This window comes from Lytechinus pictus, chromosome 15 (assembly GCF_037042905.1).
Source record: "Lytechinus pictus isolate F3 Inbred chromosome 15, Lp3.0, whole genome shotgun sequence".
NCBI classification, from domain to species: Eukaryota; Metazoa; Echinodermata; class Echinoidea; order Temnopleuroida; family Toxopneustidae; genus Lytechinus; species Lytechinus pictus.
The window spans coordinates 29,585,167-29,601,720 of NC_087259.1; the positions used below are offsets into that span (position 1 = coordinate 29,585,167).

Consider the following 16,554-nt stretch of genomic DNA (forward strand, 5'->3'; position numbering starts at 1 on the left):
TTTTTTTCCAAATTCAGACTTGAAACGTAAAATGGTGGTTTGTCAGCATACAGATCGCACATGTTGGTGGGACGATGTGTCTCAGAATGTCTCAATACTATGAAAATATTGCTGAGCTCATATCTGAACATGGCTTTCATCTTATCAAAAGTTTGTTGTCTGCCTTACCAGATCATTCTTAACTTATCCATTCCAGATCACATTTTTTCCAATGATAAATCTGAGCAACGCCTAGTTTTGAAAGTGTAAACAATAGTGTTCAGCCTAACTAATATACATGTACAAAACTTGTCTGTTAGTGTATCCTATCTAGAGAAAGTCACAAGGAAACATTATTCCTGCAATTGATCAAAAGAACAGACAAAATGGAAAACATTAAAAGTGCATGTAGCAACAAATAAATCATTCATTGATTTCGGTATTTCTTCTAAACAAGGGATGTGACATGATCTGAAAAATTAAAGTATTAAATTTGCACCATGATTTCGAATTGGCATGATTTAGGAAGACGATTCTGTTTGAAAACAATATTATTGGCTTATCTCTGCTAAAATACATATAGGTCTGATTGTTAAAAACTACTAATAACCATTTATGCACATAAAACCAACAAAACAAGAAAATTGTAAGGGTCTCCATTGCCCTTTACATTATAATATGGCTATTTTGTATTAATTCACAAATATATTCAACATCAAATATCCTTTCCATCTTGAAGTGTACATCTCTGTGCTGTAACAAGTAGGTAGTGCAATAGAACTTGTGTCCCTTGTTGTCTTTTGCAATATTTATACCTCAGTCACATTTCCCCTACAGCGGCCGTACGGCGAGTTGAAAACAAAAATTTTATTCATTTTTATACAAACCACCTACATGAAGCTGGTACAAAAAATGTTAAGATTGTCGTTTTTGGTTCGCCGTACGGCCGCCGTAGGGGAAATGTGACTGAGGTATCCCCAGTTACTTGCCCATTCCCTTCTTGTTTTGTTGAAATGGGATTTGGAAAGAAAGCACGCTAGAAAGTAAAATACATGCTGAAAGATGCGTCTGAAAAATCACTATTGGAGTGTTGCAAGAAAATTGCAATTGATTACAGGTCAATGTTAGAACCCCCAAATCAATTCTCGCTACCCCAAATAGGAACAAAAATCTCATAATGCGCGAGACGAGATAATTTTCACTCCGTCGGGTCGTCATCACAACTTCCGGTTCAGAGTCAGGCTCGCGCGAGGTTCGCGATACTGAGTTTTCCACCACGCTGAAATCGATGCCAATCAGCGTAATATGTACAGATTATAATACTTTTTATTTAATTTGGTCAGTTTTGATTCCATTTGAATTATGAATAAAAATATAAAATATATTTCACGTGAAAATAATTTTTATTCATGTTTTTATCTGTTGATCTGAATGGCAAAACAGTGCATTGGACTTCCGAACAGGAAGTTGTAATACCAAAAAAGCTATCCCATAATGCAATGCGCGTTACAGGGATTTTCCCGGATCTCGGCGAAATCGCTATTTGGGGTAGCAAGAATTGAAAGTCATAGGCCTACATTTCATTGCAAATTTATAATAGATTGATAGCCTGCTTCTTGCATCAACAAGTAAAGTGATTTGCTTTCAGGTAGATCTAAATTTGAAATTGAATTAATTGCAAATATTTTCTTGCAAACTCCCTTGGAATTTTGATAGAGGATTCAAAATGAAAATGATTCAGTAACAAATTTGATCATAATCGCAACTAGGCTCGCAACCTTTAAGTCGTATAACCTTTAAGTTGGATATAAAGGGCCAGAGCTTTATATATCAAAACCAAAAATGGTCAATTATTTATCCAGGTATCTACAATGTTAGGCACTCCTGAGTCTTCTACTCCTTTTGTGCACAAAATTATTAAACTGCCCTTCTATTCAAAAGTTATACATGTACTATAAGAATAAGAACCCGTAAATACATGCTGTTATATATTTTCATTACTGCCTAACAGGAAAATTGCTTATTAAAGGAGAAAATCATAGGTAAATTTGTGATAATCAATTCCATGACAAATCAGAGTCGCCTTACTTTCCTAACCTATGTCATCATGTAATATGTATTCATCAAGTTGCCAATTTGAGATTAGCAAAGTCATAGGGATTTAATTGTTCAAACGAAACGTACATAGCTCTCTTATAGTAACTGGACTGCTCAAAACTGATCTAAATGTATCTTTCAAAAGCTATAAATATACTAGGAACATCTTACCAAATATGTATAATTAAAATTACCATGACATAATAATAGCAGCTACAGAATTAGAATATGGTGCTAAGATAAGAAAGAATACTTTGTGAATTGAGAACAATCATCAAGCTGCATAAAATTCCTGAAAATTTTGTACACTTATTAGTTTCCCCTATTGATTTTTATTATTTGTGTTTTCATCAACACCATGAATAAATAAAGATATGTGGCTGTATTGTTCATACATACATCATAGAAAACTTTCTTCAGAAATACACCGGACAGTAAGAGTTGAAAATAAAGTCATTGTAAATATTATTCAAAATAAATATTGAAAATCAAACATGGGTAATTCCTTTTCTTTTTTGGTAAAGCAGGGAGGTGTTCCACAATTCTATTTGTAAAGTTACAAATATCTTTATGAATGGCTGAAATATGAAGCGCAATTATGCAAGCCAATAGAGTATGACTGTATTTCAAATAAAGTAATATCATTGCAAATATTATTTTTTGCTTAATCCACCACTTGGCTTCCAATTATAAACTTAAACTTCTAATTGGCTTGCCATACATGTATATCAACCTCAACTTCTGACAGGTTTGTATATACCAACTTAAGCCCCCACTTGGCTTTCCTAATAATAACTTACATGTAAGCCTCCATTTGGTTTGCCTTACATGTATATCAACATAGGCCCCCGTGTGGCTTATCATACTCAAGCCATTCATAAACTCAACCTTCGTTGCTCATTAAAAACACAATTGAATTTCCTGTAATATCTAGGAGTCAGTGGATCAACTGTTGCCTCCATGCTGAACGAATGGAGATTTAGGAATTACAAATGAAACATACTGTATCTTAAAATTAAGTTCAGGTACCTCTCTAATAGCTCAAAAAATAGAGCTGCAAAAGCCAAAACAAGTGAAAGGAAATAATTATCAACACTATAAAGGTGAATCTATAATAAACTTGTTTTTAAAAAAGAACACTGTCGTAGTACTTCTTGAATAGATAATCTATCTTCTTACAGAGAAGAGTGTAACTTTGTTGCCTTCGGGATCTCTTGTTGACCAATGATCATCATTCAGGCGTTCTGCCGTTCCAGCCTTGTTCAAATTCCTTATATGAAATCCCAATGATAATGAGTCTAGTGGATATGGTTTCAAACCAGGATAATGAGCTAGTGTGAACTCACAGCGTGTTGACAGGGTATATGTACTGTATCGGAGTGAGCTGGACGTAGATTTATGCTCTAGAGGAGTGACGCCAGTGAATTCTTGATAGAACTTGTCCATGTCATCAAACTTGCTTGAATGACGGACGAATAGAAGAAGTCGCACACCAGGTGAGGGTGCTCCTGTACGCACCCCCCAGAATGGCAGTGCCCTCTCCGTGTGGACACAGAACTTGGTTGCAAACTCTATCTGGGAGACTTCATCAGATAAGGCCTGGCGTTTCCAAGGTGGGTTGGAGAGGACTTCCTCTACTCTACCTGCACCTGACGTAAACATCATGACCACGCCCATTGACGGAATGCCATCGGGGGACACAGCAATGGCAGGAGAGTTCTCTTCCTCCATGATGGTTGCATGAGTGAAAGCTCCAGAGAAGTGTGACAGAAAGGATGATATGCTATCCCTCGTAGAATCACCTTGGGCACGATGCACAGAGATCTCTATCAGACTACGTGGCGGGTTAGTCAGTTTGGCCGCTGAAAAAAATATATAAGAAATCATTTAACGTACATGAAGATTAAAAATATGTTTGCAAATTCAAAGCAAAATATTTTTTGATGGTATTACTGTTCTTCCAAATATCAACGAGTTGTGCAAATTGAGCCCTTTGAGTTCCTTGAGCCATTTGAGTTCTTTCCAAATTCCCTGAACATAATGACTTATAAATGCAGCAATCAATGTTTACATGTAGCCTGTAAACTTCTGAATTGTCTTATTGGTCCAATATGACCATATCCCTGTTTTGACAATCTTTAGTGGGATTGATTTCAGCTTAGAATTCAGGATTCCACAAACTTAGGTTTTAAATATAAACTGAACCAGATCTAGATCTAAAATGATTTAGTCACAATTAACCTTGATTTTAAAGACATTCTCAGGAAATCATTGTCTGCTCCAACTTCCTTTTAGTTTTAAGAGAGCAATCAAATTAACAATTTTCTCACCTTCTACCTGCATAACCTTTGATCCTGCACAGTCATCCAGTTCTTTACGCATAAAATGTTCTCCTAAACGTTGGTAATCATTACATGAGCTAAAGTATAGTAGAAGACATTGCTGATCCCATCTATATGAAAGAAAGCAAAACAAATCCCTTTAAAATAACTTTGTTATATCCTAAATAAAAAAATGAAATCCTAATAAATTCTTTCATGGATTACTGAAAACCTGAACCAATATTTTTAAAATCAATTTTCTCATGGGGAACTTTCCCTTTAACTGACTATTTACAAGTACATTCTTCCCAAGACAAACTGCAAATACCAGTGAAAACAAAGTACATGTATTGTGTTCTGTGATGTTTTTTTATAACTCTTTCTCTTTGCATGATATCAGACATCTCATGTAACTGTCTATTGAAACTTCTACCCATGTATGGGTTGAGTTCTCTTGATTTGGTTCCACTTGAAGACCCTCATTATAGTACCAATGTCTGTTCTTTTTGTTCTTTACAGAATGTTCATTCTAGCATTCAAATAACATGAAATAATAATAAAGTAATGTTGAAAAGAAGTTAGCTCTTATCATTGTCAGATGTAACATGGTAAGAATACAAAAAGGATATGACCAAGGAAAATAAATTTGGTAGTACCGATAGAGGTGATATTTATGTTTTTTTTTTTTTCTATCAATGAAAATAAAAATGAACATCACGTAGGCCTACATGTATTTAACAGGGCATAATGCACTAAATGGAAATATGCCACACATTACCCCTGCCATTTATATCATATTCCTTATAAAATGTCTGTTTTTACATATTTATTTCAAAATATATATATACAACTTTAAAAATAAAAATGCTCTTACAAGAAGAGATCCTTCTAAGGGTGTGTTTAAATGCTTCCATTGCGAGGACAGAATCAGCATTTTCAAACATCGATTCAAAACGCCGATCGTAAACGTGGTTCTGGGAGTGCTGTTTATGCTTCACTTTTCAGAGGCGAAATCACGAACTCCAGCTGGCTTCGCATCGTAATTTTCGTTGAGCAGGAAAGCGAGGTCAAATTGGGCGCGCCCTTTCTCGAAAGTTTTTTTTTCCGAGAGTTGTTATTGGGAAGGTACGTTGACTGTTATTTAAACATCGAACAATTTCCGATATTTAGTCATTGCATGGAGCTACTTGACATAGCCATATATTTTCCACCATGGTGAGGATAATAGTGAGAAAAAATAAGAATATTAAAGTATACATAATAAAATAATAAAACATCTATTTGTTTATAGGCATCGGGCGATGTCTCCTCATTATAACTCATGTTCCAGGTTTTTTTTTTGTAAATCCCTCAGCATTCATCGTGATGACAAATTGGAAGAGTAATACTAGTGATAGTACTTAAATCAATTATCACACATGCAAATGTAACAAGGGAGATGAGAGGTAATGATCGAGAGTTAACATGCGACCATGGAGCAATGCGACTGTATTTGCCCGCGGATTTTCATCTCACCGGAAGCATGCACCAAATGACGTCATTTAAACACGTTTACGATCGTGGTTCTGTTTATACTTCCCCAGAAAGCCTGATTCTGGTCAAACGACGTTTACAAACGCACCTTTTTGTGAGTTTACGATCGGCGTTTTGAAACAGCGTTTAAATGAAAGTAAGCATGGACGCAACCGTGTTTTGGACTTATCACGTTTGGAAACGCTGATTCTGGCCTGAAATGTGGAAGCATAAACACGGCCTAAAAGGCTAAATGTAAAACATTAGATCAACTCTAATCAAAATCAAAACACCAGTAGCGACCGCACAGAAACACTGTTAGTGAAGGTGTTGTTAGTGCTAACAAGTCACTAACAAATCAGCCACTAACACCATGAGCAGAATGAACGCACAGAAAGCGCTGTTAAGCACAGGTGTTGATAGTGGGTTTGAGCCTTATAGTTAGGCAAAATCTATGACGTACTATAGTGATCTATGTGTGGATTGATACAATATAAGGACCTTTATCCCATAGGCTCAATGTATTATTCCCATTAACCCAGGGTTCGGATTTGCACCATTAATTCTAACTTTGTGATGACATTGTACCGCGGTGTTAATTACTGAATTCTGATTATTTTAACCATAGTAGGTCCATGTTTTAACATAATACATAGACCTTAACATCGATGAAAAAATTATATATTAACGGCAAAAGTCAATAATTGTTTGATAGGGGAAGGGGGCTGTATATGTTTGCTCGTAGAGTGGAAGAATGACTTCCGTCTTTGGAGGTGTAAATCGGGAAGCATGATGTGGAGTATAGTCATACAAACAATCGAACATTAATCAAATAAAAAAGGCATTTAAAAATATGTGATATAGTTTTGCATAACTTACGTAAAAATTATATTACATATTATATTTACTATATAGGCGAGCTGATGATGTCATTTGTCATTTCCCCACTTCATAATTTGTATCATGGACCAATGAAAAAGATTGACGATTAACGCGAGTATTTCTTTGATCCAATGATAGTCACCGTCATCTGGTTATGTGCATCTTAATGAGAACATACAGGTGTTGTTACATTAGTACCATGACTACCAAGGGTATCTGATCACTCAAATACGGAACAGTTTCCCGGTCCTGATTTTTGTTGGCAGATACCCTGTTTCAGCATTTGCCTTTCAGTCAACATGCTTCATAATAATGGAGCAGCAAACTTGAGGAGCAGACGATTTTTATGATATAAAATATGATATTATTCGATCCGCTAACTACCGCTCAGACATAAGGACCTCAATAACACTGAGAGATACACGATCTATAAATGTTGTGTGCCACGTATATCTGGAATATTATGGAGAAACTTGGGAAAATTGAATTTTAAATGGTAAACAATCAATCACAATATTGCCTCTATATTAAAATATGCGGACATTTCCCCCAAATAAAACACATGGAACTAAGATTACCAAAGGTTAACAAAAACTGCACATCAATTTTCCATTATTTCATTGATTTGTTATCAACTGCGCATATAATTTGTGAAATATAAATGTCCAATCACTAACTGCTTCAGTCCCTTCTCACGGTGACCATCATAGGACCAAAGAAGACTAGTATGAAGATGTTATTCAGATGACAATTACAGTCACCTGTTAGTGAATTCATTATCTAAGCGATGGATGTCCATCTCTTCATAGGTCCATGTTTGTATATGAAATCGTGTTCATTTAAACTGAATTTGTCCTTACAGTTGAAAGTAAAGATGACCACTGCTTCAGTAATCATCATGACCATTTACAAGTTTTAAATAGGCCTACGTGTAGTGTTGAAACATAAATTTACCAGTTCACGGTCAAATCAGGAAAAGGGGAATGGGGTATGGGACCTTTTCTATTCATGACTTATATTGGTTTTGCAATCACAATCATAATCACAACATGTACATAATGGGGGGAAACAGGGTAATAACAACAGTAATAATAATCATAAAATAAGAAAATCGGACTTGGCTTCGTAATTCTATTCTAGGATATTCATGGTGGCATGATAGGCATCAATGTTTTCAAAAATACTGTACAGTATTCACTTCATTCAATTCATATTTTATTTATTATTCTTCATTATTTTCCATTTAAGAATTATGTTATTGATTGTAATTACAGCCTTCTCATCTAATTTCATTCTGTTTTCTCCCACACGTATTGGGGATTGGAGCATTGGCGGATCCAAAGCAGTAATCATAATTTTTAATATAAACATGCCAGCCATTTTTACCCAAGTGTGCCCCCCCCCCTTTGAAGCAATAAAAGACCCTTTTTTGCATGTCAGTTTTTGTTGGGACAACAATACCTTCAATTTTAGACGTAAACCTTTTTTTGCTTGTCATACTCTTTCTCGGGAAAATGTGCCCCCCTCCCCCTTTCCGGGCCCCTTTTGGAAGAAACTGGATCCGCCCCTGGACTGGAGTACCCTTTTAATTCTATCTAGGTCTATTTTAAAGCACTTGATATACAAGTTTTACGCAAGACACGCAATAGATATTCACTAACATTGTCACTATCGGTGCCATTGGCACTGTTAGTGAATAGTTCAAACATTAGCGCTAATGTTAGCTTCTGTGCGACCTTGTAATGTTAGTCTAACAGCGCTAGCTAGTGATTGGGCTAACATTATGCTTCTGTGCGGGCAAAACCTCGCTAACAGTGCTGTTAGTGCTCTGTTAGCACTAACAACGTTTCTGTGCGGTCGGTACAGAACAATACTTACTTTAGAAATTCACATTGAGTATCCTTGAGTAGATGTTGAATGTAATGTGCTATTCTTTTGGCTTTATCCTCATCCAATGCTTGGTCATCTATCGTCAAGAGAGCCATTATACCAAGACCTTCTACTCTGCTTGACACACTCTTTCCCCATTCCCTGTGAATCTGTGAAAGATGAAACAATGTGATAAAACATACTGCAAATATAAAAGGTTTGGGGGAGGTTTCACAAAATGATTGAAGTTGAACTTTAATGTCAACTGGATCTCATTCATTCATGGCAGTGCAGTCTGCTGGCAGTGCTTTATCTCATCATGTATAAATAGTGTCAAGTAAAACTAATATTAGAGTTAATTAATTAATAATAGAGCAATTAATTCTAAATTTTCTAACAAATACATCTAAAACTATCAAACTGCCCACAGAAAGACATGAACTTTAAACCCTGATGCTTATATTGCCATGTCATCATTAAAAATCTTTACCAGACCAATACAGATATGGCAAAATAACCAAGGTTTAAATGGTATCAATGGAAACTTGTAGTTTGTGTTCATCCCACCGCTGCCATAGCATAAGTGAAAACAGTGAGAAACAAATTATTGTCCTCACTGCATCAGAGTTCTATTACACAATAACAATAATTAAAGGAAAGGTGACAATTTGTTTAAGATTAAGCACTTACTGTCCTTTGATATCATGAAGAAGCTGTACTTTTCTATGATTTTACATTACATTGATTACTGTATTACATCTTGGGGAAGCAGTGCAAAAATACATTTAGATGAGATACAAAAACTTCAAAATAAATATGCCAGAATGCTTTTGAAAAAAGATTATAATACATCACAAATTTCTTTGTTGCAGTCACTGAAGTGGCAATCAGTAGATCAGCGTATAAAATATCAGTATTGTGTTCTTGTATATAAAATAATGAATGATTTAGTTCCAAATTATTTAAAACCTTTAGTATGTAAACGGCCCGTGAAATACGATGCCCCCTTCAGCTTCCCAAAGCTAGAATTGAACATAAAAGAAAATCTTTCGCATATGTCGGACCCAAATTATTTAATGCACTTCCTTCAAATTTACAAGTTTGTACCTCCTTGTTAGTTTTTAAAAAATTATGCAAAGCCTTTCATACGAATTGATAAAGAGCGAAATGATATTCCATTGATTTACAATGCTATGTATGTTTAAATTGTCACTTCCCACTCTATATTTTGGTGTTAATTGTTTCTGATGTTAGATATTTTGTATTTTTGATGTTGTTTGTTGTTGTTTTTGTTGTTCATAGTTATCTTGACATGTATTTTAAACTGCAGGGTGCCTTTGTAAAGCAGTTTTAAGAACTGAACAGGCCTACCCTGCAGTATAAAATAAATAAAACAAAATAAATAAATATATAAATAAATAAGATAGTCATCTTAATATGTTCAAAAGTGAAGAATAAATGTTATTTATGCCCAAGTGGGTGTTACACATGTATGTTAAGCACCTGTAATCAAAGCTACACTATGTGGCAAAGTTACTCTTGCAGAGGTTCGAGGTTCAAGACCTGGTCACTTCTTTCACATGTTGACGTTAAAGGTTGGCCCCAGATGCATATGTAAATAATCTGATTGATTCAAGATTCAAGATTGTTTTATTGGTCCATGAATGCTAGGCATACAGAGAAATTTAGTTTCCAATGGCTTTAAAGTTTAAACACATAACATACACACAAAAATGCAAAATAAAATATATCATAGCAATCTAACTCTACATAAACAATACAACTTAGTGATAACTTTTCTGCAATAGGTTGATAACCCTTAGAATTCATAATTCGAAATTCATAAATTATAAGAAATAGGTGATGAGATGTCTGCATGCTGCTAACCCCACCCCCCATCCTAGTATGCGGTATATAATCATCATAAATAAAATTGACACTTACAAAACACCCGTTCAAAATAGAGTGATAGATACATGTATGTAGGAAAATATGAAAGGAAGCTGGTGGGAAAGGTAAAGTGTAGAAGAAGAGAAGGAAAGGGAAAAGAAAGAAGGAGAGAAGGAGAAAAAGAAGAAGCAGAAGAAGAACTGAGTAGGAGAAGAAGAAGAGGAAGAAAAAGAAGGAGAAAAAGAAAAAGTAAGAGGAAGAAGAAGAAGAAGAAGAAAAAGAAGATGAAAAATAAGAAAAAGAAAAAGAGGAAAATATATCATCGTGTTACTTTTGAGTTATACACATGTATAGAATTAGGAATAAAGGAGTACCGGTAGCGTGAAAGGCGTGTGCGGGGGGGACAGAGTCGTATTCCTGAACGATTAAACCGGAACCAATCATTGAGGAGGTGGTTATTGTCTGCCATTATTTTTGTCTGCTATTATATTTGTGATTACACGTCTGATAAAAAAATACTGAATTACACACAAACAATGCGCCAATTCCAGATGCAATCAATTTTCAGGCACCTGAGTGCCAAATCATAACATGACTGCTCATGAAAAGTAAACAGAAATGTGTGCATTTGTATAAGACATAACACCTCTTCATCCCACTGCTGCCATATTATCAAGAAAAACCTGGACAGACCAATGGTGTAAATGATGCAAAAGACCAATGTTTGAATAAATATTCTTATAGCAAGGCTCGACATTAGCGGTGGCCCGGTGGCCCGGGGCCACCAGAAATTCACCTCGGGCAACCATTATTGAAAAAATATTAAGTTTTGGTGGCCCGAATCGGGCAACCAATAATTTTCAGAATAGCGCAATTTTTCTCCCCATTTTGCACGCATTTATCAACTTTCTACAGTTCAAATTGCAAGCCAGTTCGTCATGCGCCCTTTTTGTTGATCTACACACAAACACACACACAAAATTGGCCTACCGCTATAGCATTAAGTAGCTTTTATCCAGCCGGCTGCGCCGGCCGGCTGGCGTGAGCTTTGCATGCTTCAAGCAGCTGTGAGTCAGCAGCCTATTCAGACTCGGGGAGCTGCAATACGAAATGTTGCTGCTAAGAAATCTTCCACAGAAGTGTGAAAATCCAAGTCAAAGTCACATTTTACACCAATGAAATGCCCTTCTACAGACCTTTTTGCTAAAATCTGGTGTATCCTGATTATTTGCAAGCATTAAAAAGAGGAATCATGACCTCTCTTTTGACTCAAAAAGACCGATTTCCAAATGAAAATAATACACATAAAAACACATAGGTGAGTACATCACAGTCCCACGTGTGCATTTGTATGTATGTTGTTACTTGGTTTCTTTCGAAGCTGTGTCTTTTCCGGTCTTTTCTAGCCAAAAATAAACAGACAGTTACTTTCTTTCTTGTTTATAAATGACTTCTTAAACAACTCTTGAGAAAGTAAATACTTTGGGAAGGCATTTCATTAATATGAAATGTGAATTTTCCAACATTTTGGAAAATATAGGGAAGGAATTTTCTCACACTTTTTTTTTGCCGTTTTATTATTTTCTTTCATTTTTTGACAGTGGTTAAACCATTTATACCCATTTATTAATTTTTAATGTTTTTCTTTATATTTTTCGGGCCACCAAACTTTAATACCGGGCCACCAAAAAAAATTATTTGAAGGTTTTGGTGGCCCGAACGGGCCACCACCAAAAAAAGTTAATGTGGAGCCTTGCTTATAGGCCTACTGCTTTGCCAAAAATGTCAAGACAAGCCCTTATAACTTACAAATGAATTTATTAAGGCCATATGCTTATGTAATAGAAGTTACTACTGGTAATGGTATTAAAAAACAAAACGATGAATAAATTTATTTTCCAATATTTGTTCTTTCAGACACCCAAGGCTTTACCCTACATTTATCCCGGGGGGGGGGGGGTACTTCCATTGACGAGTGGATACCAGGCACATTCATAGGGTTTTAAAAAGCACCCCTAAACAAGTATTTTCCATATTCTGAAAATGCACCCCTTAACAAAATTGGCGTGTGAAACCCAACCTTTAACAAGTATTGGAAACAAAACGGTAACCTTGACAAGTATTCCCTGAACCAACCCCCTAAACAAGTACAGCAATATTTTAATTGATATGCCATGGACGTCAGCTTTACCTTTAAAAGGATGGTCCAGGCTGGAGAAACTTATATCTCAATAAAAAGAGTAAAATTCACAAAACAAAATGCTGAAAATTTGATCAAAATCGGAAAACAAGTAAAGAAGTTGTTGAATTTTAAAGATTTGCATTATTCCGGTGAAACAGTTCTAGGTATGTCTTTATGAATATTCATTAGGTGGGCTGATGATGTTATATCCCCACTTGTTCTTTTGTATTTTATTATATGAAATTAGGTTTATTCCATTTTTTTTTACCAAGAACTAAAACAATTGGATTGACAACTGATTAAGTGCATTAGTTATTTATTGCCGCAGATTATTTCATCATAGTGGACACATCATTTCCACATGTATGAAAAAAAGAAACATTTATGATTTCATGTAATAACATAAGAAAAAGGAATATGTGGAGATGTGACTTCATCAGCCCACCTAATGAATATTCTTGACGATGTGCATATAACTGTTTTCACAAAACATTGATAAACTTGAAATTCAATAACTTCATTATTTGTTATCCGATTTTGATGAAATTTTCAGCATTTTTCTCTGAATTTTACTCTATTTATTTATATATAAATATTTTCAGCCTTGACAATCTCTTTAATTACATAGGGTTTTGTACCGCCCACCTCCCACACCTCGCTCACATCGGACCCTGGGGCAAAAAGTACATCCTTCTCATGTCTGAGAAGCATTTGTCTTTTTTATACCCTCGCAAATTTGACGGCAAACACGTAGCTTTCCTAGCAAAATATATACCCTTTTTTAGTATTTTAGTGTTTTTGACACCCTTATTTAGTTAATACATCATTTTTACGTGTTTTTTTTACGCGCCTGGTATCCACATGTCAATGGAAGTGCCCCTCCCCTGGACATTTATCATCTCCCTCTCTCTCTCTCAACCAATTTAATCATTGATAACGTAAATGAATTTTAAAGTGCCATTGGATTATTTGAAATTCCAATAGAAAGTTATTAGTAAGAATAAAGACAATCGAAGTAGTGCCTATGTAACATTAAACATCATAATACAAGAGGATGCAACACACTATAAGGTTTATGGCTAATCAGAACCGCAATGCATTATGGGATCACAAAAGGGGCCGTTGCGCACGCGGACAGTCCGCAGTACGCGTGCGCAGAACTACATGTAGCTAACGGCCCCTTTTGTGATCCCATAATGCATTGCGGTTCTGATTAGCGATATACCTTATTGGATTTGGAATCGAAGAAGTATCAGACTGAAAAAGCCCTGTATACAGGCCTACATGAAGTGAAGGCTTGATACAGCAAGTCAGCAATACAAATTTAATTTTTCAATATTTCAATAAAAATGAAAAGAAAATTTACGAAATAATAGAAAAGAAAATACTAGTAATTCAAAATAAAAAAGTTGAAAAAATTAATCATTTACGCCCACTCTTCTTTTTGGTAGTTTTCCATAGGCATCATGCATTTCAAAAATAAATTCCTAGTTTCAAAATTCAAGTTTAGCTTTGATGCCCTCCATCAAATTTGATTAAGACTAAAGTAAAGTAAAGGCTAAACTAAAGCAAGGGCCTAATTTAATTATTTACAGTTGACAATGCATAGACAATGAACATTATATTTAATGTTTATTCTATTACAATTTTGAAAATGATCTTACCAGTCTGTGCCTTGAGGCTGGTTTACTCGCAGGCATCAAGCTGCACATATCTTGTGAATGGGGAGAGAATATCCTATTCCGGAAATACATTGGTGGGATTTCACAGGTTTTCACCAAATCAATAACAGCCCGGGGGAAATCTGTTTCGTCTGCCGAATTCGTCGATCCTCCTTCTAAGAACTTTCCATCGCAGTCTTCTACTACTCCAAAGGTTGCCATAATTGCATAAAATCTGATAAATATCTCTCATTAAATACGATAATCAAGCAGTGGTTAATAGAATACCGCTGGTCGGCTTGGCTCCTGGCTCCCGATAATATTCGAGCTGAAGTATATAGCGCGCATATATTGTAGATCAATATAGTTTACGTGATTGAGAATATTTCGGATAGAGACAATTCGTCCTGCAAACAAATGGTTAAAAAATCGACCCAAAATTATTTTGACGACGCAAAGTAACTTCACCTGTAGGCCTTTAAGTTCAAGTTTTAATTTATTGAAAAAAACCCACAGACATATTACGAGTACAAACAATGAGCAGTGATCAAATGACACAAAAATGCATGATATGTATTCTAGGTATTTGTAGGCCTATACGCTTAAACATATTTGTATCATTACTATCATTATTGTAATTATTATTATTATTTTTATTATTATTATTATCATTATTATTTTTATTATTATTATTCTATAATCATGTCCAGGACTCGTGTCAGACCGTTCTATGCAGTTTGGCTCACTCATTTAGTGGTAATCAACGTTCACTGTCATTTTTTTATTTTTATATGTTTTATCTTCTATTATATACGCGTGCAGAGTGAGGGAAGTATATAGGACTATTTTGTCTATTTTCGGTACTTTGTCTATTTTTCTATACTTCAGTATAGATCTCCTTCCCATTCTTGCCTCTGTCATTTCCAGTTATGCATCAAGCCGGTTTTTATGATTTGCTTTCTGAATATGCAATCTTCTCCCAATGTTGCAATGCCTTAATATCAAGTTATTTTAGCCCGGCCCCACCGGCCGCCCTCTAGCTCTATCACACTCTCTCGGTTCCCCTGGCCCTCGATCCAGTTTCCCTTTCTTTACTAAGTCCTTATGGTATTTTCTACTCTCTCTCTCTCTCTCTCTCTCATCTGCTAACCTTCAGTCGTATTTCCGTTCCCGGATTTTATTTCACCTAGTTTTTTTTTTTTTATTCTTGACCATATGGGTAAATTATTATTTACCAATGGGCCTTTTCATTGCATTGCAATACTGTTTTCCTTCAATGCTTATGGATTGCCCAATTTACACGTCTTTATTATTATTGTGTATTATGTACTGTTAGTGCAATTTCTATGTTTTAAATATGGAACATGAATCTGAATACATAGTCTATTATACCGTCTATAAGAGCCCGGGGGGGCCACTTCCATTGACGAGTGGATACCATGCGCGACCACGGGGTCTCGAAAAGCACCCTAAACACGTATTTTCCAAATTCTGAAAATGCACCCCTTAATAAGTATTGGCGTCTGAAACCCTACCCTTAACAAGTATTGGAAACAAAACGATACTCTTGGCAAGTATTCCCTGAAATGAACCCCTAAACAAGTACAGTGATGGGTCCGTCGGTCGTCGGTACCTTTTAATACACACCATTTGGTTTAGTACGGCCCCATGCACCTTCTACACCTCGCGCAAATCGGACTCTAAACACGTAGAGCTGGGGCAAAAAGGACATCCTTTATAAAACATTTTAATTTTGTTTTATCATCCCCGCAAATATGACCCTAAACACGTAGCTTTCCTAGCGAAATAGGAATTTTTTTTCATTATTTTTGTGTTTTTGACACCCTTATCACGTTACGTACGTAACGTGCCCTATCATGAAAAAGACATCCCTTTTACGTGTTTTTTTGGTCGCGCATGGTATCCACTCGTCAATGTAAGTGGCCCCCCCCCCCCCCGGGTATAAGAGCCAGGGGGGCAGCCTGGAGTGGAGCCAGCGGGCAGATCGCATGCCCAGCGCCATCATTGTATGCCGGAATCGCAGAACGGAATGGTGGTATGAAAACAGTGACCCAGTCGGGTTAAACACAATATCATTTTACAGCCCATTTTATGTTTCGATTCATTATGAATCACATGACACTTATTGTGAGACAAGCAA

At 35.8% G+C, this 16,554-nt stretch overlaps 1 protein-coding gene across 1 annotated transcript; it reads right to left on the reverse strand.

Annotated features, from left to right (window-relative positions):
• Positions 1-964: 964 nt before the first annotated feature.
• Positions 965-14,771, reverse strand: LOC129278061 (uncharacterized). The gene is made up of 4 exons (XM_054914275.2): positions 14,397-14,771; positions 8,670-8,830; positions 4,407-4,528; positions 965-3,938 (listed from the first exon to the last, which is right to left on the reverse strand). The coding sequence occupies exons 1-4, from the start codon at positions 14,613-14,615 to the stop codon at positions 3,244-3,246; spliced, it is 1,197 nt and encodes a 398-aa protein (XP_054770250.2). The 5' UTR covers positions 14,616-14,771; the 3' UTR covers positions 965-3,243.
• Positions 14,772-16,554: the final 1,783 nt, after the last annotated feature.